The sequence below is a fragment of the Oncorhynchus masou genome, chromosome 8, assembly GCF_036934945.1.
Source record: "Oncorhynchus masou masou isolate Uvic2021 chromosome 8, UVic_Omas_1.1, whole genome shotgun sequence".
Classification (NCBI taxonomy): Eukaryota; Metazoa; Chordata; class Actinopteri; order Salmoniformes; family Salmonidae; genus Oncorhynchus; species Oncorhynchus masou.
In genome coordinates, this window is record NC_088219.1 from 43,554,673 (window position 1) to 43,576,768 (window position 22,096).

Genomic DNA, 22,096 nt, shown 5'->3' on the forward strand with positions numbered 1-22,096 from the left:
GTTTAATATGTAGCTTGATGTTAACCAGCTGGCTTATCATTGCCCAGCGAAGGAAGTTAGGCTAGTGAGCAAGAATTGTTTATTTAATTGTTTTATTTTTTTGTAAATTTTTACCCCTTTTTCTTCCCAATTGGTAGTTAGTCTTGTCCCATCGCTGCAACTCCCGAACGAACTTGGAAGCGAAGGTCGAGAGCCATGCGTCCTCCGAAACATGACCCTGCCAAGCCGCACTGCTTCTTGACACAATGCTCGCTTAACCCGGAAACCAATGTGTCTGAGGAAACACTGTACAACTGGTGACCGAAAGTCAGCGTGCATGCACCCGGCCCGCCACAAGGAGTCACTAGAGTGTGATAGAACAAGGACATCTCGGCCGGTCAAACCCTACCCTAAACCGGACGATGCTGGGCCGATTGTGCGCCCCCTCATGGGTCTTCCGGTCGCGGCCAGCTGTGACACAGCCTGTGATCGAACCCGGGTCAGTAGTGATGCCTCAAGCACTGCGATGCACTGCCTTAGATCGCTGCACCACTCTGGAGTTCCGTGAGCAAGCATTTTAGCCAGGTAGACTAGGACAACAAAAACTAAAAGTGTGTACTGTATGACAGACTCATCGACTGTTTCGGCAACATGAAAGAGAGGATAGTGTTGGCGTTTCTCTACATGTCAGGTGCGTCAACATGTTTAATCTACTTCCATACACACACATAAATCAGTACCATGGACAGCTAAATCATGTTGAACTGATGTTTTTGGAGTCTTTTAGTTGTCACTGTCTTAGACTAAACATAGGTGATTTGAAGTTGAAATGGTGCTGAAGTAGTGGAGGCAGCTCCTGTTTTCTTTGTAAAAATATCACGGTGGCAAGGCATATGAACGAACAAGTTATAGAGCAAACAACAGAGTTCTCACAACACAGGTTGTAATATGGCTTTTTTTTCCCATGAATTTGCTTCCTCTGGGATTTTACCCAGACACTGCTACTGGTTGCGCCTAAGGTCATAGTTTTCATCCACTGAACACTTCAGTTTATTGATCTAGGATCATTTCATCCTATTTCTGTGCTGTTCAGCCAGGACAACTCCTACCTTGAGATCTCTGATCTGCACCCAGATTATTATGTGAGGACACTTCTCAATTCACTCCTTTCCTTCCTCCACTTTGCCCTTCATTTTAACACTTCGGACTTCTTCTGAAATGGATCCCAGAATAGAGATGCCTTACAGACAGAATAGACTAGAATACCTCATGATTTTTATTTTACCACCGGCTGAATGGCTTTGTCTTTTCTTTTTATTGCCTGCGGACACCAATCCCCTTTTTTGCATTCCTCCCAGGTATGCTTTGTGGAGTGCTTTTGTAATGGAGTAATGGTGCATTTCTCCTGTAGTTCTCTATTTATTCAAAATGTCAGTGACTACAAAGCCAGGTACTACTCTTTCACTGAAATGTTTTTTATTTTTTACAAAAGCTTAGTAAAAGATGCAACACAGTGCCGAGGGTGTCATTAACATGACCCCGTAAGCCTGGGGTTTCCACGACGATGATGACCTCTGCAAGAGACAGAGAGAGAGTGGGAGAGAGTGGGAGAACCATAGAAATAACAATAGTGGTCTGAGCGCTTTTTACATTCTAGTAAGTCTATTTCTACGAGGAGAACACTTATCAGAACCTTATGAGTGAATCTCATAGTGGTTTGACAGATTCAGTTGTTGTATTTCTACGAGGACAACACTTGTCAGAACCTTACGGGGAAAATGTTTGTCTGGACATTATGGTGCAATTTTTGTTCAACTTTTTATGATTGTATTCTCATGTGCATTGGGGTTGTCTGTTGTTATGAGTGAATCTCATAGTGGTTTGACAGATTCAGTTGTTGGCGTCACTCATCATGTCAGTTCTTTTACCATTTGCATAAAACATGTCAGACCTAAATGAAATCAAATACCAATGAATGAGGTTGTCTTTTTTCCACACTTTTCAGCAATCCAGACAGTTTCAATCTGGAGTAGAAAATTGAGAGTTTTGGTTGGTAGTGACATATTTTTTTCTCTTGAAAGAATGAATTGAATCAATAAAGTACAAGCACAGGTAAATAATTCACATTTACTGTAAAGCTTACAGTGTAATAAAATGCTCCTCTGGAATAGTTCATGTATTATAACTAAACAAAAAGAATCTCCACAAAAAATATTCAAATAATGACTTATAATATTGATACTTTCTCCCGCTTTCTCTATCTTTTTAGACTGTTGGTAAGTTAGATTGTTTTATTCCTGAATACTGTGTGAAGATTAAATCTTGCTAAACGGTGGCAACACTCATTCCTATAACGACCGTAATAGTGACTAAACTCTTAATATTGATAAACCTCTGGATATTGTAATAATTAAATGTATCATCTCAGTCTGTCGGTGGGCACATGAGATTAATTAATTAATTAATGACAGAAAAAGATGCTGAAATAAAAAACAGCAGCAGAAAAATGTAAAAACAAGTCTGTTTTCGAGTCGAAGTCGTGGAACCTGGTTAATATTCTAAGCAGCGAATCACGACCTAGCCCTCCCCCTTCCTCTAGCTCCCCGCTCATGTCTAGTCAAACAATCCCTGTCTTTCTTTCCGCAGCAGTAAGTGCAGTGTCTCAAGAGAAGTGGGGTGCATTAACTCAAATCAATAAAGACAAAGGAAACGTCATTGTTTTACATCAGCCATTTCCTCCCTCCCTTCGTCTTCATAGTGAACAGTAATGATTTAAAGTGTTCTCATTTGCTCGTTTAATAGTAATAATAATGCTTTTTGGTATGCGATTTCTCCAGGTCTCTCGTATAAAGGGAGAGACAGTGGGTTGGTTGTCTTGATTTTCCTCAGTCTTCCTCTGAAGTCTCACAACGAGTCAGTAACAGTCTTGTGATGTTTGTGTGTGCTCATAGGGTCCTTGGCCAGCTAGCAGGCCTTTCCCACTCTTCCCTCTCTGGGATTGCCCACACACACAACAGTTACCCCTGTATTTGAGGAGGCAGCAGGTGACTCAGTGTGCAGTTAATGTGGCCAAAAGGTGTGGTAGTAGGACGCAGAGCAGTAGGGGGACGAGGGCCAGGAGGTGGAGGGTGGAGGCGGTGTTACAGGCCTTGCCCCCCTCGCAGCGGGATTGTTGGCACAGCACACCCTTAAACTCTGGAGGACAGATACACTTCTGGTTCTGGGAGCACGTCCCACCATTCTGGCACAGGAGCAGCTCCTCGTCACACACATTAGCTGTAGGAGAGAGGGGGGGGAGCAGAAGAGAGGAAGGTGAAGGACGTGGTAGAGAGAGAAGGTGTGGATGAAGGTAGAAAGGGAGGAAGAAGAAAAAAGCGAGAGGAATGGTACATGCAGAGAAAGGGGGTGGGGGAAGGTAGGGTTACGGAAGTTACCTCGCAGAAGGTTAAGGGTTATGGAAGGAGAAAGGAAGAAAGGAGAGATGTAAGTGGCAAAACAACGGTTTCATGAAAGATAAAGTGGGAAGAGAGAAGGAGAGTAGTAGGATAGAAGGTGAGCGATGAGGTAAAGATGAGAGGACAAGTTGTGCCACAGAAACAACAAGATAGGGAAGAGGGATGGAGTGAGAAGGGAGCAATTAAAAGTAAAGTTAAAAAGAGAGGGGGAAGAAAGAAAAAAGGGAAGAAAATATGACAACAAGTAACACCTGCCTTCTTTTCTGCCCTCTCTCTTTTCTGTTTTTCTCAAGCATTTTCTCTGGGTCAGTTGAATGTCTCTTTTTAATCAATGAATACATTTTTACTTGGTTCTATTTGGTTCAACATGTCCACCCAAGAAAGCGAAGGTAACTGAATTAAATGACTATCGCCCCGTAGCACTCACTTCTATCATCATGAAGTGCCTTAAGAGGCCATCATATCACGTCCACCTTACTCGATAACCTAGACCCACAATACAATTAGTATACCGCCCCAACAAATCAAATCAAATCGGTCACATACATATGGTTAGCAAATGTTATTGAGAGTGTAGCGGAATGCTTGTGCTTCTAGTTCCGACAGTGCAGCAATATCTAACATGTAATCTAACAATTCCACAACAACTATCTAATACACACATCTAAGTAAGGAATTGAATAAGAATATATAAATGTAAATATATGGATGAGCAATGTCAGAGCGGCATTGGCTAAGATACAATACAATATATAGTATAGAATACAGTATATGCATATGAGATGAGTAATGCAAGATATGTTAACAGTATTAAAGTGACTAGATCCATCGACAACGCTCAGTCTTCAACATCATAGTGCTCTCCAAGCTCATCACTAAGCCCAGGGCCCTAGGTCTGAACCCTGCCCTGTGCAACTGAGTCCTAAACTTCCTGATTGACCGACCCAGGTAGGCAACAACACTTCCACCACGCTGATCCTCAACACGGGGGCCCCACAAGGGAGTGTGCTCAGACCCATCCTGTACTCCCTGTTCACCCATGACTGCGTGGCTATGCACATCTCCAACTCAATCATCAGGTTTTCTGACCACATAAGTGGTAGGTCTGATTACCAACAACGACGAGAGAGTCTACAGGGAGGGACTGATTACCAACAACGACGAGAGAGTCTACAGGGAGGGACTGATTACCAACAACGACGAGAGAGTCTACAGGGAGGGACTGATTACCAACAACGACGAGAGAGTCTACAGGGAGGGACTGATTACCAACAACGACGAGAGAGTCTACAGGGAGGGAGAGAGGAGTGGTGCCAGAAAAATAACCTTTCCCTCAACGTCAACAAATCAAAGGAGCTGATCGTGGACTACAGGAGACAGCAGAGAGACCACGCCCCCATCGATGGGACCGCAGTGGAGAGGGTCAAAAGCTTAAAGCTCCTCGGTATGCACATCACTGAGGACTTGAACTGGTCCTTCCACACCGACAGTGTGGTGAAGAAAGCGCAACAGCGCCTCTTCAACCATAGGAGGCTGAAGAAATTTGGCTTGGACACTTAGACCCTCACAAACTTCTACAGATGCACCACCATCAAAATAATTCTCTCGGGCTGTATCACCACCTGGTACAGCAACGCATCACTGGGGGCACACTGCCAGCTCTTCAGGACATCTACACCGGATATCACAGGAAGGCCAAGAAGATCATCAAGGACCTCAGCCACCCGAGCCACAGCCTGTTCACCCTGCTACCATCTTAAAGGCAGAGACAGTACAGGTGCATCAAAGCTGAATTAAAATTGCTAGATCTTGAACAGCTCTTACAGAATAAAAAATAAACGACTGAGAAAATGGCAAGTTCATCCACTGACCACTACAAGAGGGGATGTCCAACCCATGCGAAGCATTGATGTTTTTGGCGAATGGCAGCACACAAAGTACCGCTGCCAGTTAAGCTAGGAATTTTGACAGTTTGTGGCATTGTCACAGAAGTGTGCCAGGCTATCTTGCATGTCCTGATGAAGACTTTTGTTGCTTATCCCTCTGTGGCAAAATGGGCAGAAATCACAAGAGAGTTTGGGGATTGTTGCAATTATCTGTTTTGTGCAGGAGCAGTCGACGGAAAACATATTAGGATCTGAGCTCTAGCAAATTAGGATGTAAAGTTAGGCCAACGTATCCACATCTTAAAATTCTCAAAAAGCTATTTTCTGTAATTGGCTCACCATTAACTTGTAAATAACTTGTAAATAATGATCTTGTGAGTTTTTTCTGTAATAATGAAGACAAATTAAAGTGAAGAAGTTGTCAGCTATATGAGGTCATTATTTGAACTGGCTAGCCAGCTAACATAACATTAGCTAGATAGTTAACAAGCTAGAAACGAACAAAAACATTGTTTTCGAAAGTTGCTTTGAGTTGCCTGGTTTGTAAAAATAACCGTACAAAATGTAAAAATAAAAAGACAAAAACAGTTGCAGACCTTTTAGATATGTATTTACAATCATAAGAGTAATACACAGGTGAAATGTGATGAAAGGGGAAATAAGAGAAAAAAACAAAGAAAACACAAGTAATTTACCCACCACATTAACATGTGCATGAGTAAATATAGAAAAACATATCCCTCCACCCCAGTGAATAAGAACCCCATCCACCCCAGTGAATAAGAACCCCTCCACCCCAGTGAATAAGAACCCCATCCATCCCAGTGAATAAGAACCCCTCCACCCCTGTGAATAAGAAAAACATATCCCTCCACCCCAGTGAATAAGAACCCCTCCACCCCAGTGAATAAGAACCCCTCCACCCCAGTGAATAAGAACCCCTCCACCCCAGTGAATAAGAACCCCATCCATCCCAGTGAATAAGAACCCCTCCACCCCAGTGAATAAGAACCCCTCCACCCCAGTGAATAAGAACCCCTCCACCCCAGTGAATAAGAAAAACATATCCCTCCACCCCAGTGAATAAGAACCCCATCCACCCCAGTGAATAAGAACCCCATCCACCCCAGTGAATAAGAACCCCTCCACCCCAGTGAATAAGAACCCCTCCACCCCAGTGAATAAGAACACCATCCACCCCAGTGAATAAGAACACCATCCACCCCAGTGAATAAGAACCCCATCCACCCCAGTGAATAAGAACACCATCCATCCCAGTGAATAAGAACCCCTCCATCCCAGTGAATAAGAACCCCATCCACCCCAGTGAATAAGAACCCCATCCATCCCAGTGAATAAGAACCCCTCCATCCCAGTGAATAAGAACCCCTCCACCCCAGTGAATAAGAACCCCTCCACCCCAGTGAATAAGAACCCCTCCACCCCAGTGAATAAGAACCCCATCCACCCCAGTGAATAAGAACCCCTCCACCCCAGTGAATAAGAACCCCTCCACCCCAGTGAATAAGAACCCCATCCACCCCAGTGAATAAGAACCCCATCCACCCCAGTGAATAAGAACCCCTCCACCCCAGTGAATAAGAACCCCTCCACCCCAGTGAATAAGAACCCCTCCATCCCAGTGAATAAGAACCCCTCCACCCCAGTGAATAAGAACCCCATCCACCGCAGTGAATAAGAACCCCTCCACCCCAGTGAATAAGAACCCCTCCACCCCAGTGAATAAGAACCCCATCCACCCCAGTGAATAAGAACCCCTCCACCCCAGTGAATAAGAACCCCTCCACCCCAGTGAATAAGAACCCCTCCACCCCAGTGAATAAGAAAAACATATCCCTCCACCCCAGTGAATGAGAACCCCTCCACCCCAGTGAATAAGAACCCCTCCACCCCAGTGAATAAGAACCCCATCCACCGCAGTGAATAAGAACCCCTCCACCCCAGTGAATAAGAACCCCATCCACCCCAGTGAATAAGAACCCCTCCACCCCAGTGAATAAGAACCCCTCCACCCCAGTGAATAAGAACCCCTCCACCCCAGTGAATAAGAACCCCTCCACCCCAGTGAATAAGAAAAACATATCCCTCCACCCCAGTGAATGAGAACCCCATCCACCCCAGTGAATAAGAACCCCTCCACCCCAGTGAATAAGAACCCCATCCACCCCAGTGAATAAGAACCCCTCCACCCCAGTGAATAAGAACCCCTCCACCCCAGTGAATAAGAACCCCATCCACCCCAGTGAATAAGAACCCCTCCACCCCAGTGAATAAGAACCCCATCCACCCCAGTGAATAAGAACCCCTCCACCCCAGTGAATAAGAACCCCTCCACCCCAGTGAATAAGAACCCCTCCACCCCAGTGAATAAGAACCCCATCCATCCCAGTGAATAAGAACCCCATCCACCCCAGTGAATAAGAACCCCATCCACCCCAGTGAATAAGAACCCCATCCACCCCAGTGAATAAGAACCCCTCCACCCCAGTGAATAAGAACCCCTCCACCCCAGTGAATAAGAACCCCATCCACCCCAGTGAATAAGAACCCCTCCACCCCAGTGAATAAGAACCCCTCCACCCCTGTGAATAAGAACCCCATCCACCCCAGTGAATAAGAACCCCTCCACCCCAGTGAATAAGAACCCCATCCACCCCAGTGAATAAGAACCCCTCCACCCCAGTGAATAAGAACCCCTCCACCCCTGTGAATAAGAACCCCTCCACCCCAGTGAATAAGAACCCCATCCACCCCAGTGAATAAGAACCCCTCCACCCCTGTGAATAAGAACCCCTCCACCCCAGTGAATAAGAACCCCTCCACCCCAGTGAATAAGAACCCCATCCACCCCAGTGAATAAGAACCCCTCCACCCCAGTGAATAAGAACCCCTCCACCCCAGTGAATAAGAACCCCATCCACCCCAGTGAATAAGAACCCCATCCACCCCAGTGAATAAGAACCCCTCCACCCCAGTGAATAAGAACCCCTCCACCCCAGTGAATAAGAACCCCATCCATCCCAGTGAATAAGAACCCCATCCACCCCAGTGAATAAGAACCCCATCCACCCCAGTGAATAAGAACCCCATCCACCCCAGTGAATAAGAACCCCTCCACCCCAGTGAATAAGAACCCCTCCACCCCAGTGAATAAGAACCCCATCCACCCCAGTGAATAAGAACCCCTCCACCCCAGTGAATAAGAACCCCTCCACCCCTGTGAATAAGAACCCCATCCACCCCAGTGAATAAGAACCCCTCCACCCCAGTGAATAAGAACCCCATCCACCCCAGTGAATAAGAACCCCTCCACCCCAGTGAATAAGAACCCCTCCACCCCTGTGAATAAGAACCCCTCCACCCCAGTGAATAAGAACCCCATCCACCCCAGTGAATAAGAACCCCTCCACCCCTGTGAATAAGAACCCCTCCACCCCAGTGAATAAGAACCCCATCCACCCCAGTGAATAAGAACCCCATCCACCCCAGTGAATAAGAACCCCTCCACCCCAGTGAATAAGAACCCCTCCACCCCAGTGAATAAGAACCCCATCCACCCCAGTGAATAAGAACCCCATCCACCCCAGTGAATAAGAACCCCTCCACCCCAGTGAATAAGAACCCCTCCACCCCAGTGAATAAGAAAAAAGTACACCAGTTTTTTGGGGTGAGACGGAGGACTCACTGGAGAGTGGACACGGTACTGATTGATGGTCCTGTGAAGTACATTGTCATGTCCCTGACAAATGGGAGGCATTGATCAGAAGGACACCACCCTTTGCTGGACCCTGCTGCAGTTTCTTTATTTATATATATATACTTTTTCTCCCCAATTTCGTGGTATCCAATTGTTTTTAGTAGCTACTATCTTGTCTCATCACTACAACTCCCGTACGGGCTTGGGAGAGACGAAGGTTGAAAGTCATGCGTCCTCCGATACACAACCCAACCAAGCCACACTGCTTCTTAACACAACGCGCATCCAACCTGGAAGCCAGCCGCACCAATGTGTTGGAGGAAACACTGTGCACCTGGCAACCTTGGTTAGCGCGCACTGTGCCCAGCCCGCCACAGGAGTCGCTGGTGCACGATGAGACAAGGACATCCCTACCGGCCAAGCCCTCCCTAACCCGGACGATGCTAGGCCAATTGTGCGTCGCCCCACGGACCTCCCGGTCACGGCCGGTTACGACAGAGCCTGGGCGCGAACCCAGAGTCTCTGATGGCACAGCTGGCGCTGCAGTACAGCGCCCTTAACCACTGAGCAACCTGGGAGGCCTTTATTTATATTTTGAACCTTTATTTAATGAGGCAAGTCTGTTAAGAACAAATTCTTATTTAAAATTGCGGCCTACACTGACCAAACCCAGACAACGCTGGGCCTGGATACGAACCAGGGTGTTTGTAGTGACACCTCTGAGATGCAGTGCCTTAGACTGCTGCACCACTCGGGAGCCCTTTAACTCATCTACCCGTAGTATAATGTCCAAACGATCTTCAGCTGTCTTCCTCTTCCTGCCACTGGAAGGGCCTGGGTGTTGGGTAGAGGGGCCTGGCCTTTGGGGAAAATGGCCATGGGGGGTTGATAAACTGTCCAAAACACCACCCCCCTCCAACACCTACAAGCAGATGGCAAATACATTATAATATTTTGCAATTAAATCTTAAAACATCTCCATGGGCTCCTTCTGAGTTAAAATGCCTACTCAAAATAGCTGATTTCATAAACATCTCAATCTAATTAGCACACACCATAGTGCCTGTGTGTCAAATGTTTGAACTAGCCCTGCTAATCATTATGATAACAACACAGGCACTGAATATTTTCAATTTCTCCCATCCAGAAAAGAGCTGAATACACATGTTCTAACTAGGTCTGCTAAACATAAGTTCACAAACACACACACACTGTACAAAAGGAGTCGGCTGCAAGAGTACATACCCAGACAACGCTGGGCCTGGATAGGAACCAGGGTGTTTGTAGTGACACCTCTGAGATGCAGACTTAGACTCTGCCTTAGACTGCTGCGCCACACACACACTGTACAAAAGGAGTCGGCTGCATGACAAGAGTACATACCGTATCTGGCATATTGGTGTCTGTCTGACGATGTTTCACGTAAACAGGAAGCCAATCCAGTTGTCGGCCAAAAACCGTCAGCAGCCCCACTCCTCATCTCCTTCACCTTTTTCACACTGCAAACATACCGGTCCCGACTCTTTCTCCCTATTTCAGTATCAGTGTTCAAATTTCATGATCTATCCCTCCAGCTGTTGTCTTTTGTGTGCTTGTCCGAATACAACTTCCTGTTGAATGATGAATGAGGGAGAGCTTGGTTTGTTGTTTTGGAAAGTTTTGAAAGTCTCTGAAAAAAGTGTTCAACTGAAAAAGTTTGTTTTACTACCCTTTTGAGTTTGGATCACGTGATGCGGTTGGCATCAGTTGCTGGATCCGCTGCTATCTGTCCGGGGATCCTGCCGACCATGTTACATTACAGCCTTATTCTAAAATGGATGCATTTTTCCCCCTCATCAATCTACACACAATAACCCATATTGACAAAGCAAAACTTTTTTTAGATATTTTAGTTCATTTAGAAAAATACAAAGCATAAATATCACATTTACATAAGTATTCAGAATCTTTACTCTGTACTTTGTTGAAGCACCTTTGGCAGTGATTACAGCCTCGAGTCTTCTTGGATATGATGCTACAAGCTTGACACACCTGTATTTGGGGAGTTTCTCCCATTCTTCTCTGCAGATCCTCTCAAGCTCTGTCAGGTTGGATGGGGAGCGTGGCTGCACAGCTATTTTCAGGTCTCTCCAGAGATGTTCAATCAAGTTTAAGTCTGGTCTCTGGCTGGGCCACTCAATGACATTCAGAGACATGTCCCAAAGCCACCCCTGCGTTGTCTTGGCTGTGTGCTTAAGGTAGTGGTCCTGTTGGCAGGTGAACCTTCACCCCAGTCTGAGGTCCTGAGCGCTCTGGAGCAGGTTTTCATCAAGGATCTCTCTGTATTTTGCTCCATTCATCTTTCCCTCGATCCTGACTAGTCTCCCAGTCCCTGCTGCTGAAAAACATCCCCACATCATGATGTTGCCACCAACATACTTCACCGTAGGGATGGTGGCAGGGTTCTTCCCGACGTGACATTTGGCATTCAGGCCAAAGATCTTGGTTTTATCAGACCAGAGAATCTTGTTTCTCTTAGTCTGAGGGTCCTTTGGGTGCCTTTTGACAAACTCCAAGCGGTGCCATGTGCCTTTTACTGAGGAGTGGCTTCCGTCTGGCCACTCTACCATAAATGCCTGATTGGTGGAGTGCTCCAGATATGGTTGTCCTTCTGGAACGTTCTGCCATCTCCACAGAGGAAATATGTAGCTCTGTCAGAGTGACCATCAGGTTATTGGTCACCTCCTTGACCAAAGCTCTTTTCCCCCGATTGCTCAGTTTGGCTGGCCGGCCAGCTCTAGGAAGAGTCTTAGTGGTTCCAAACTTCCATTTAAGGAGGATGGAGGCTGCTGTGTTCTTGGGGACCTTCAATGCTGCAGACAATTTTTGGTATCCTTCCCCAGATCTGTGCCTACATACAGTTCTGTCTCGGAGCTCTAAGGACAATTCCTTCGACCTCATGGCTTGGTTTTTACTCTGACATGCACTGTCAACTATGGGACCTTATATAGACAGGTATGTGCCTTTCCAAATCATGTCCAATCAATTGAATTTACCACAGGTGGACTCCAATCGAGTTATAGAAACATCTCAAGGATGATCAATGGAAACAGGATTCACCTGAGCTCAATTTCGAGTCTCATAGCAAAGGGTCTGAATACTTATGTAAATACCGTATTTCTGTTTTTTTATTTTTAATAGATTTGCAAACATTTCTAAAAACCCGTTTTCACTTTGTCATTATGGGGTATTGGGTGTAGATTGCCATATCCCTGTAATGCTTACAGAAAATATAATTTCAAGTTTTATTGAAGTGCTGTGGTTGCAGGTTCACCTGCCTCATATAAAGCCTGTTATTTTGGGGTGTTGCTGTAGGCCATCAAGTGTTAACAGTATCTAAATAATGTGTGTGATATCCTTGGCAGTGTATGTGATGTAAACAGAGAGGGACCTGAATATTTTCTGGTTTTCATCAAGCTGTCGGCTCAAGAGGAAGCTTTGCACTGTAACCAATGTCTGTAATCTTTATTCTGAAACTGCATCCATACCCATTGGATGCAGTGATCACAATATAAGGGCTATATCCAGGAAAGCTAAAGTTCCAAAAGCTGGGCCTAAAATATTGTATAATATAGTGGCTATATCCAGGAAAGCCAAAGTTCCAAAAGCTGGCCCTAAAATGGTGTATTAGAGACCTTAGAAAATATTATGATGTGACTCTTATGTGGATTATATAAAAAAATATTTGTTGGTTTGATGTGATTAATAAGGAGCATCCAGACGTTACACTTGATGAATTTATGTTCCAATTATTGATAAACATGCAGCTGTTAAGAAACTGACAGAACTGTTTATGTTCCATGGATTGATGGGGAATTGAACAATGGTTGAAAAAGATGGGACAAAAGGAGTGGCTAATAAGACTGATTGACTTACTGCAAATTGAGAAATGATGTGACTAAACTCAACAAAACGAAGTAGAAACTGTATTTTGAAGCCAAGATCAATCATATCAAGTATGATGGAAAAAAACTTTGGAGTTCTTTCAATAAAAGTATGGGCAGAAAGACAAATTCAACTCCATCTTTCATTGAATGAGATGGATTATTCCACACAAAACCATTTGATGCTGTCAATTATTTTTATGATTACTTCATTGGCAAAGTGGGCAAACTTAGGCAGGAAATGCCAACAACGAACAGTAATAATGAAAGAACATTTTTGGTACATTTTGTGTGGGAGAGGTGGAAAAATTACTGAGGATGGTAGCTGACTATATAGCCACTCCTATGTATCATATCTTTAATCTGAGCCTAGAGAAATGTGTTTGTTCTCAGGCCTAGAGGCAAAACCAAGTTATTCCACTAAAGCAGCTTCAAATCAAATCAAATTTTATTTGTCACATACACATGGTTAGCAGATGTTAATGCGAGTGTAGCGAAATGCTTGTGCTTCTAGTTCCGACCATGCAGTAACATCTAACATGTAATCTAACCTAACAATTTCACAACAACTACCTTACAACTTTAAACTACCAAGTGTAAAGGAATGAATAAGAATATGTACATAAAAATATATGAATGAGCGATGGCCGAACGGCATAGGCAATATGCAGTAGATGGTATAGAGTACAGTATATACATATAAGATGAGTAATGTAGGGTATGTAAACATTATTTAAGTGGCATTGTTTAAAGTGGCTAGTGATATATTACATCAATTTTTCATTATTAAAGTGGCTAGAGATGAGTCAGTACGTTGGCAGCAGCCACTCAATGTTAGTGGTGGCTGTTTAACAATCTGATGGCCTTGAGATAGAAGCTGTTTTTCAGTCTCTCGGGCCCTGCTTTGATGCACCTGTACTGACCTCGCCTTCTGGATGATAGCGGGGTGAACAGGCAGTTGCTCGGGTGGTTGTTGTCCTTGATGATCTTTTTGGTCTTCCTGTGACATCGGGTGGTGTAGGTGTCCTGGAGGGCAGGTAGTTTGCCCCCGGTGATGCGTTGTGCAGACCTGACTACCCTCTGGAGAGTCTTACGGTTGTGGGCTGAGCAGTTGCCGTACCAGGCTGTGATACAGCACGCCTTCTTCACCACGCTGTCTGTGTGGGTGGACCATTTCAGTTTGTCCGTGATGTGTACGCCGAGGAACTTAAAACTTTTCATCTTCTCCACTACTGTCCCGTCAATGTGGATAGGGGGCTGCTCCCTTTGCTGTTTCCTGAAGTCCACGATCATCTCCTTTCTTTTGTTGACATTGAGTGTGAGTTTATTTTCCTGACACCACACTCCGAGGGCCCTCACCTCGTCCCTGTAGGCCACCTCGTCGTTGTTGGTAATCAAGCCTACCACTGTCTGCAAACTTGATGATTGAGTTGGAGGCGTGCATGGCCACGCAGTCATGAGTCCAGTACCCAGTTGCACAGGGCGGGGTCGAGACCCAGGGTCTCGAGCTTGATGACGAGCTTGGAGGGTACTATGGTGTTGAATGCCGAGCTGTAGTCGATGAACAGCATTCTCACATAGGTATTCCTCTTGTCCAGATGGGTTAGGGCAGTGTGCAGTGTGGTTGAGATTGCATCGTCTGTGGACCTATTTGAGGGGTAAGCAAATTGGAGTGGGTCTAGGGTGTCAGGTAGGGTGGAGGTGATATGGTCCTTGACTAGTCTCTCAAAGCACTTCATGATGACGGAAGTGAGTGCTACGGGGCAACAGTAATTTATCTCAGTTACCTTCGCTTTCTTGGGAACAGGAACAATGGTGGCCATCTTGAAGCATGTGAGGACGGAAGTGAGTGCTACAGGGCGGTAGTCATTTAGCTCAGTTACCTTAGCTTTCTTGGGAACAGGAACAATGGTGGCCATCTTGAAGCATGTGAGGACGGAAGTGAGTGCTACAGGGCGGTAGTCATTTATCTCAGTTACCTTAGCTTTCTTGGGAACAGGAACAATGGTGGCCATCTTGAAGCATGTGAGGACGGAAGTGAGTGCTACAGGGCGGTAGTCATTTAGCTCAGTTACCTTAGCTTTCTTGGGAACAGGAACAATGGTGGCCATCTTGAAGCATGTGAGGACGGAAGTGAGTGCTACAGGGCGGTAGTCATTCCTCTGAGGACGCGGCTAGGGATGCTGTCTGGGCCGGCAGCCTTGCGATGGTTAACACGTTTAAATGTTTTACTCACGTTGGCTGCAGTGAAGGAGAGCCCGCAGGTTTTGGTAGCGGGCTGTGTCAGTGGCACTGTGTTGTCCTCAAAGCGAGCAAAGACGTTGTTTTAGTTTGTCTGGGAGCAAGACATCGTGGGCCTCGACCGGGCTGGTTTTCCTTTTGTAGTCCGTGATTGACTGTAGACCCTGCCACATACCTCTCGTGTCTGAGCCGTTGAATTGTCTCTATACTGACGCTCAGCTTGCTGGCTTGCTGCCAGCTCTTAGTAAACTTTTGTAAAATACGGTGTTTGACCAAATACAATGCTATTTCTCTGTTAACAAATGAACAACATACTTTTATCATTCTTATAGTATAGAGAAGGGCACTCAACATGTACTTCACTGACACAAATTACTGATGATTGGTTGAAAGATATTGATAATAGTACAATTATGGGAGCTGTACAGGTAGATTTCAGTGCAGCCTTTGATATTATTGACCACAACCTGTTGTTGAGAAACGTGTATGTTATGGCTAGGGCTGTTGTGGTGACCATATTACCGCCACACCGGCAGTCATGACCGCAGTAAAATTCCACAGTAATCTCCCTTTATGCCCTCTGGAAATACTTTGGTAGTACTCAACTTGCTAATGACCATCAGGTCCTAATGGCCTGGTACTCAGGGCCCTATGTCCCTCTAACCACTCTAACATCAATGCAAATGAAATCGATACTTACATGAAACACTTATCAAAACAGTAATCCTGCTTTTAAAACTCACAATGTGGTGATCATTTTGAAGAAAGAAGTTCACCAGCAGGTTGAAACTGAGTGTAAAACATGGTTGTTGTGGATGTTGTTGTAAAGCCTAACACAACGGAATGGGCAGCGCTTTCTAAGTTGATTAATTAAAAACACCCATACGCATATTAGAGCAAAAGACTGAAAAAAAAACAGTAAAAATTATGATAGTTCCTTATTGATCCCATTTGGTAGTTATACAGTCTTGTCTCATCGCTGCAACTCCCGTACGGACTCGGGAGAGGCGAAGGTCGAGAGCCATGCATCCTCCGAAACACAACCCGACCAAGCCACACTGCTTCTTGACACAATGCCCACTTAACCCGGAAGTCAGCCACACCAAGGTGTCTAAGGAAACACCGTACACCTGGCGACCGTGTCAGTGTGCCCTGCGCCTGGCCTGCCACAGTAGTCGCTAGTCTGCAATGGGACAGGGACATCCCTGCTGGCCAAACCCTCCCCTAACCCGGACGACGCTGGGCCAATTGTGCGTCTGCAACAGAGCCTGGACTCAAACACAGCATCTCTAGTGGCACAGCCAGCACTGTGATGCAGTGCCTTAGACCACTACGCCACTCAGGAGGCCCTGATGGTTCCTTATACAACACATAGCCTACCACATATTACGCAAGCCAGTAAAACATAAAACAGAACTACATTTACATTTACATTTAAGTCATTTGGCAGACGCTCTTATCCAGACTGATTTAAGATGTCTTTTGTGCATAATTGCTCTAGCATCTACTCAACATAAATAATTAGAGTAGACCTAATAGTATTTGAGTGTGGACTGTATTATTATGCTATGCTCTGAAATGTCTATCCATGAGTCTGGGAGAGAACGTATAGCCCTAGACAATGCTGTTAGTTCATTGATTGTGCAAGGTGGCTTACAGTTAGCCTACAATTATTCCGAATTTGTATTTGATTTTGAATAGTTTAGTAATAGGGATAATTAATTGGGTGACACATATCCTTTACCTATTCAGAATATCTCGCTAACATGCGTTTCCATCTCCTCTCTCTCCTTTATTCCTTTCTCGAGCGTGCAAAGGGGCTGTCAACAGTTTAGTGATATTTTTCATTGCGAAAACATGTTACTATCGACGTTCCCGACCAGATTTCACTTGTTTTCCAAAATGAACCACTGGGTAGCTCCAGAAACAGGGTTGGAGAGCTCATATGGAGTTAGGACGGTATATCACCTGTCGTGCAGCGAGAGCTCCTCAAACAGTGGTTGATGCATGGAGTGTAATAAGTGTTTATTTCTCATCTGCTCATGTTAAGCACAGCTCCGCCATAACACCAAAGTAGCCAACCAGGCATCGTTAAGAAACGGTAGCCAACCAGGCATCGTTAAGAAACGGTAGCCCACCAGGCATCGTTAAGAAACGGTAGCCTACCAGGCATCGTTAAGAAACGGTAGCCAACCAGGCATCGTTAAGAAACGGTAGCCCACCAGGCATCGTTAAGAAACGGTAGCCTACCAGGCATCGTAAAGAAACGGTAGCCTACCAGGCATCGTTAAGAAACGGTAGCCTACCAGGCATCGTCAAGAAACGGTAGCCCACCAGGCATCGTTAAGAAACGGTAGCCCACCAGGCATCGTTAAGAAACGGTAGCCAACCAGGCATCGTTAAGAAACGGTAGCCTACGAGGCATCGTTAAGAAACGGTAGCCAACCAGGCATCGCTAAGAAACGGTAGCCTACCAGGCATCGTTAAGAAACGGTAGCCCACCAGGCATCGTTAAGAAATGGTAGCCTACCAGGCATCGTTAAGAAACGGTAGCCTACCAGGCATCGTTAAGAAACGGTAGCCAACCAGGCATCGTTAAGAAACGGTAGCCTACCAGGCATCGTTAAGAAACGGTAGCCAACCAGGCATCGTTAAGAAACGGTAGCCAACTAGGCATCGTTAAGAAACGGTAGCCAACCAGGCATCGTTAAATGGTAGCCAACCAGGCATCGTTAAGAAACAGTAGCCAACCAGGCATCGTTAAGAAACGGTAGCCAACCAGGCATTGTTAAGAAACGGTAGCCAACCAGGCATCGTTAAACGGTAGCCAACCAGGCATCGTTAAGAAACAGTAGCCAACCAGGCATCGTTAAGAAACGGTAGCCAACCAGGCATTGTTAAGAAACGGTAGCCAACCAGGCATCGTTAAGAAACGGTAGCCTACCAGGCATCGTTAAGAAACGGTAGCCAACCAGGCATCGTTAAGAAACGGTAGCCTACCAGGCATCGTTAAGAAACGGTAGCCAACCAGGCATCGTTAAGAAACGGTAGCCTATCAGGCATCGTTAAGAAACGGTAGCCTATCCGGCATCGTTAAGAAACGGCGGGAAAGCTCGTGGCCTCGAGTTTGTTTTTCTAAATCAAAACAAATTTGACATATTAGTAAAACTGAGAATAGTCTGAATAGTTGGATGGGTGGAAATATGATGAGATTACCGCTGTGCAGCCTGAGGCGAGGAACAGAGCGCAAGCTATTTTGCAACTTTTTCAAATCATTAATAGCCTATCGCATAATTTAGCCCATATATATTTTGATTTCTAAGACATTCTAAGGTTTGTATCATTCACAACTAAAATGGCCAAATAACTCTAAATCTGGTGTATAGGGCCTGTTTCAAATGATAACGTTTAAGCTCAACATAGCCATTCAGCTAAATGCATTTTTCTTCACATCATAATGTTTCTTTAGACCTGTGTGGTATCCCAGGAGGTCTACCCCAGGAGATGGTAATAGAGGGGAGGTAAGTGAGGCGACGTTGGCTCCCTCTGCTGGGGATATGGGAGCTGGGCACCTGACACTTTACTGTCAGCTCTAAGTGGAGGTAATTAGAGGAAAGTGCCAACCAGCCGTGGAGGCCAAATAAAATGAGCATGGTGGCACACCGCGAGAGAGACACCAAGCCACAGTAGAGAAGAAGGACCGAGCCAAACCTAAGTGATTTTCTTTGTTTATTTCCTGTCTTAGTAAAGTAGTTTTTTTGCGGACTAAAGCCTCCCGGGCTCTGTACATTCAACCCAACACCCCACGGTTTACCACACCTGACTAAAATAAATAATGGATTTATTGTGATAGTGTATATTAAATTGATTTATTACGCTTTTTTAAATGTAGATGTTCCAAAAGCACGAATCAGCGGCTTGTATGCAGTCTGGATTGTCGGTCAATTATCGTAAGACTGGCACTCTTTTGCATGACAATAAATGGCTGACCAAATTTCATGACCGCCACAGTCCTAGTTATGGCTTTTCAACCTCCCCATATCGTGGATTCAGAGCTATCTACTCGAGGGTTTTCTTTAATGGAAGCTTATCTAATGTCAACATGTAATGTGTGGTGTATCGCCGGGCAGCTCTCTCTCTATTTTTCCAATGGCCTGCCACTGGCATTAAACAAAGACTGTGTGTCCATGTATGCTGATGATTCAACCATATATGCATCAGCAACCACCCTTAACAAAGAGTTGCAGTCGGTTTTGGAATGGTCGGCCGGAAATAAACAGGTCCTAAACATCTCTAAAACGAAGAGCATTGTAATTGGTACAAATCACTCCATCAGTGCTAGACCTCAGCTGAATCTGGTACTGAATGGTGTGGCTGTTGAAAAAGTTGAGAAAATTAAATTACTTAGTGTTACCTTATATTGTAAACTGTCATGGTCCAAAAAAACAAATAGATTCAATGGTTGTAAAGAGGGGGAGAGTCTGTGATAAAGAGATGTTCTACTTTTTCAAACACAACACTCCACAAAGCAACTCCTGCAGGCTCTAATTTATGTTGATTACTGTCCAGTCATATGGTCAAGTGATGCAAAGAAGGACCTCGTTACCTGCAGCTGGCCCAGAACAGAGCTGTACATTTAGCTCTTTATTGTAATCAAAGGGATAGTATCAATACTATGCATGCCAGTCTCTCTTGGCTAAGAGTTGAAGAAAGACTAAGTGCATCACTTCTTGTTTTTATGACACATACATTTTTTTAGAAATGAATTGATCTGTATTGAACACAGATCATCCCGTCTTCAATTTTATCGATTATTTACGTTACAAAATATCTAAAGTTGTATTACAAAAGTAGTTTGAAATGTTTTGGCAAAGTTTACAGGTAACTTTGAGATATTTTGTAGTCACGTTGAGCAAGTTGGTGTTTTTCTGGATCAAACGCGCCAAATAAATGGACATTTTGGATATATTTTGACGTAATTAATCGAACAAAAGGACCATTTGTGATGTTTATGGGACATATTTTAAGTGCCAACAAAAGAAGCTCGTCAAAGGTAAGGCATGAACTATATTTGTGTCGCGCCTGCAGGGTTGAAATATGTTTTCTCTCTTTGTTTACTATGGTGCTATCCTCAGATAATAGCATCGTTTGCTTTCGCCGAAAAGCGTTTTGAAATCTGACATGTTGCCTGGATTCACAACAAGTGTAGCTTTAATTTCCTATCTTGCATGTGTGATTTAATGAAAGTTATATGTTTATAGTAATTTATTTGAATCTTGCGATCTGCATTTCCCTGGCTTTAGGCCAGGTGGGACGCTAGCATATCCCAGTTTAACAAACTATAGTTTTGGCAAGTTGGTTACATTGTGCATTACACAAGTAATCTTTCCAACAATTGTTTACAGACAGATTATTTCACTTATATTTCACTGTATCACAAATCCAGTGGGTCAGAAGTTCACATACACTAAGTTGACTGTGCTTTTAAACAGCTTGGAAAATTCCATAAAATGTCACGGCTTTAGAAGCTTCTGATAGGCTAATTGACATAATTTGAGTCAATTGGAGGTGTACCTGTGGATGTATTTCAAGGCCAACCTTCAAACTCAGTGCCTCCTTGCTTGACATCATGTGAAAATCTAAAGAAATCAGCCAAGACCTCAGACATTTTTTTGTAGACCTCCACAATTCTGGTGCATTCTTGGGAGCAATTTCCAAATGCCTGAAGGTACCACGTTCATCTGTACAAAATATAATACGCAAGTTTAAACACCATGGGACCACACAGCCGTCATACTGCTCAGGAAGGAGATGCATTCTGTCTCCTAGAGATGAACGTACTGAGAAGAGTTCAAATCAATCCCAGAACAACAGCAAAGGACCCTGTGAAGATGCTGGAGGAAACAGGTACAAAAGTATCTATAACCACAGCAAAAGGAGTTATATATCGGCATAACCTGAAAGGCCGCTCAGCAAGGAGGCCTACAACTCAGTTACACCAGCTCTGTCAGGAGGAATGGGCCAAAATTCACCCAACTTATTGTGGGACGCTTGCGGAAGGCTACCCAAAACGTTTGACCCAAGTTAAACAATTTAAAGGCAATGCTACCAAACACTAATTGAGTGTATGTAAACTTCTGACCCACTGGGAATGTGATGAATGAAATAAAAGCTGAAATGAATCATTCTCTACTATTGACATTTCACATTCTTAAAATAAAATGGTGATCCTAACTGACCTAAGACAGGGAATTTTTACTTGGATTAAATGTCAGGAATTGTGAAAAAGTGAGTTTAAATGTATTTGGCTAAGATGTATGTCAACTTCTGACTTCAACTGTATATACTGTATTCTAGTCATGGCTCATCCTATATAACTACTGTGGTACACACAATTATTTATTTAAATATATTACTGCACTGTTGGAGCCCCGAAATACAAGCATTTTGCTACACCTGCAATAACATCTGCGTACGCGACCAATAAACTGTCATTGATTGATTGAGAAGACTCTTATATAGACTCTTATTTGCCTATACGTCATAGGTTGAATGAATAATGTCCCACCCTGGTCTGTTTCACCTGTCCTTCTGATTGTCTCCATCCCTCCAGGTGTCGCTTATGATCCCCAGTGTATATATCCCTGTGTTTCCTGTCTCTCTCTGTGCCAGTTCGTCTTGTTTGCCAAGTCAACCAGCGTTTTTCCTTTCTCCTATTTTTCCCAGTCTCTGTTTGTTTCTAGTCCTCCTGGTTTCGACCCTTGCCTGTCCTGACTCCGACCCAGCCTGCCTGACCACTCTGCCTGTTCTGACTACCAGCCTGCCTATCCCCTTGTTCTGTTTTTGGACTCGGATCTGGTTTCTGACCCCTGCCTGGCCTGACCTCAAGACTGC

General features: G+C 44.6%; 1 protein-coding gene across 1 annotated transcript in view; it reads right to left on the reverse strand.

Moving 5' to 3' along the window:
• Positions 1 to 2,086: 2,086 nt before the first annotated feature.
• LOC135544715 (netrin-G2-like) overlaps positions 2,087 to 22,096 on the reverse strand; it is a 156,348-nt gene continuing 136,338 nt past the window's right edge. Inside the window, exon 8 of the mRNA XM_064972556.1 lies at positions 2,087 to 3,255. Coding sequence (XP_064828628.1) covers positions 3,029 to 3,255 — 227 coding nt within the window. The 3' untranslated portion in view covers positions 2,087 to 3,028. The remainder of the gene's footprint in view (positions 3,256 to 22,096) is intronic.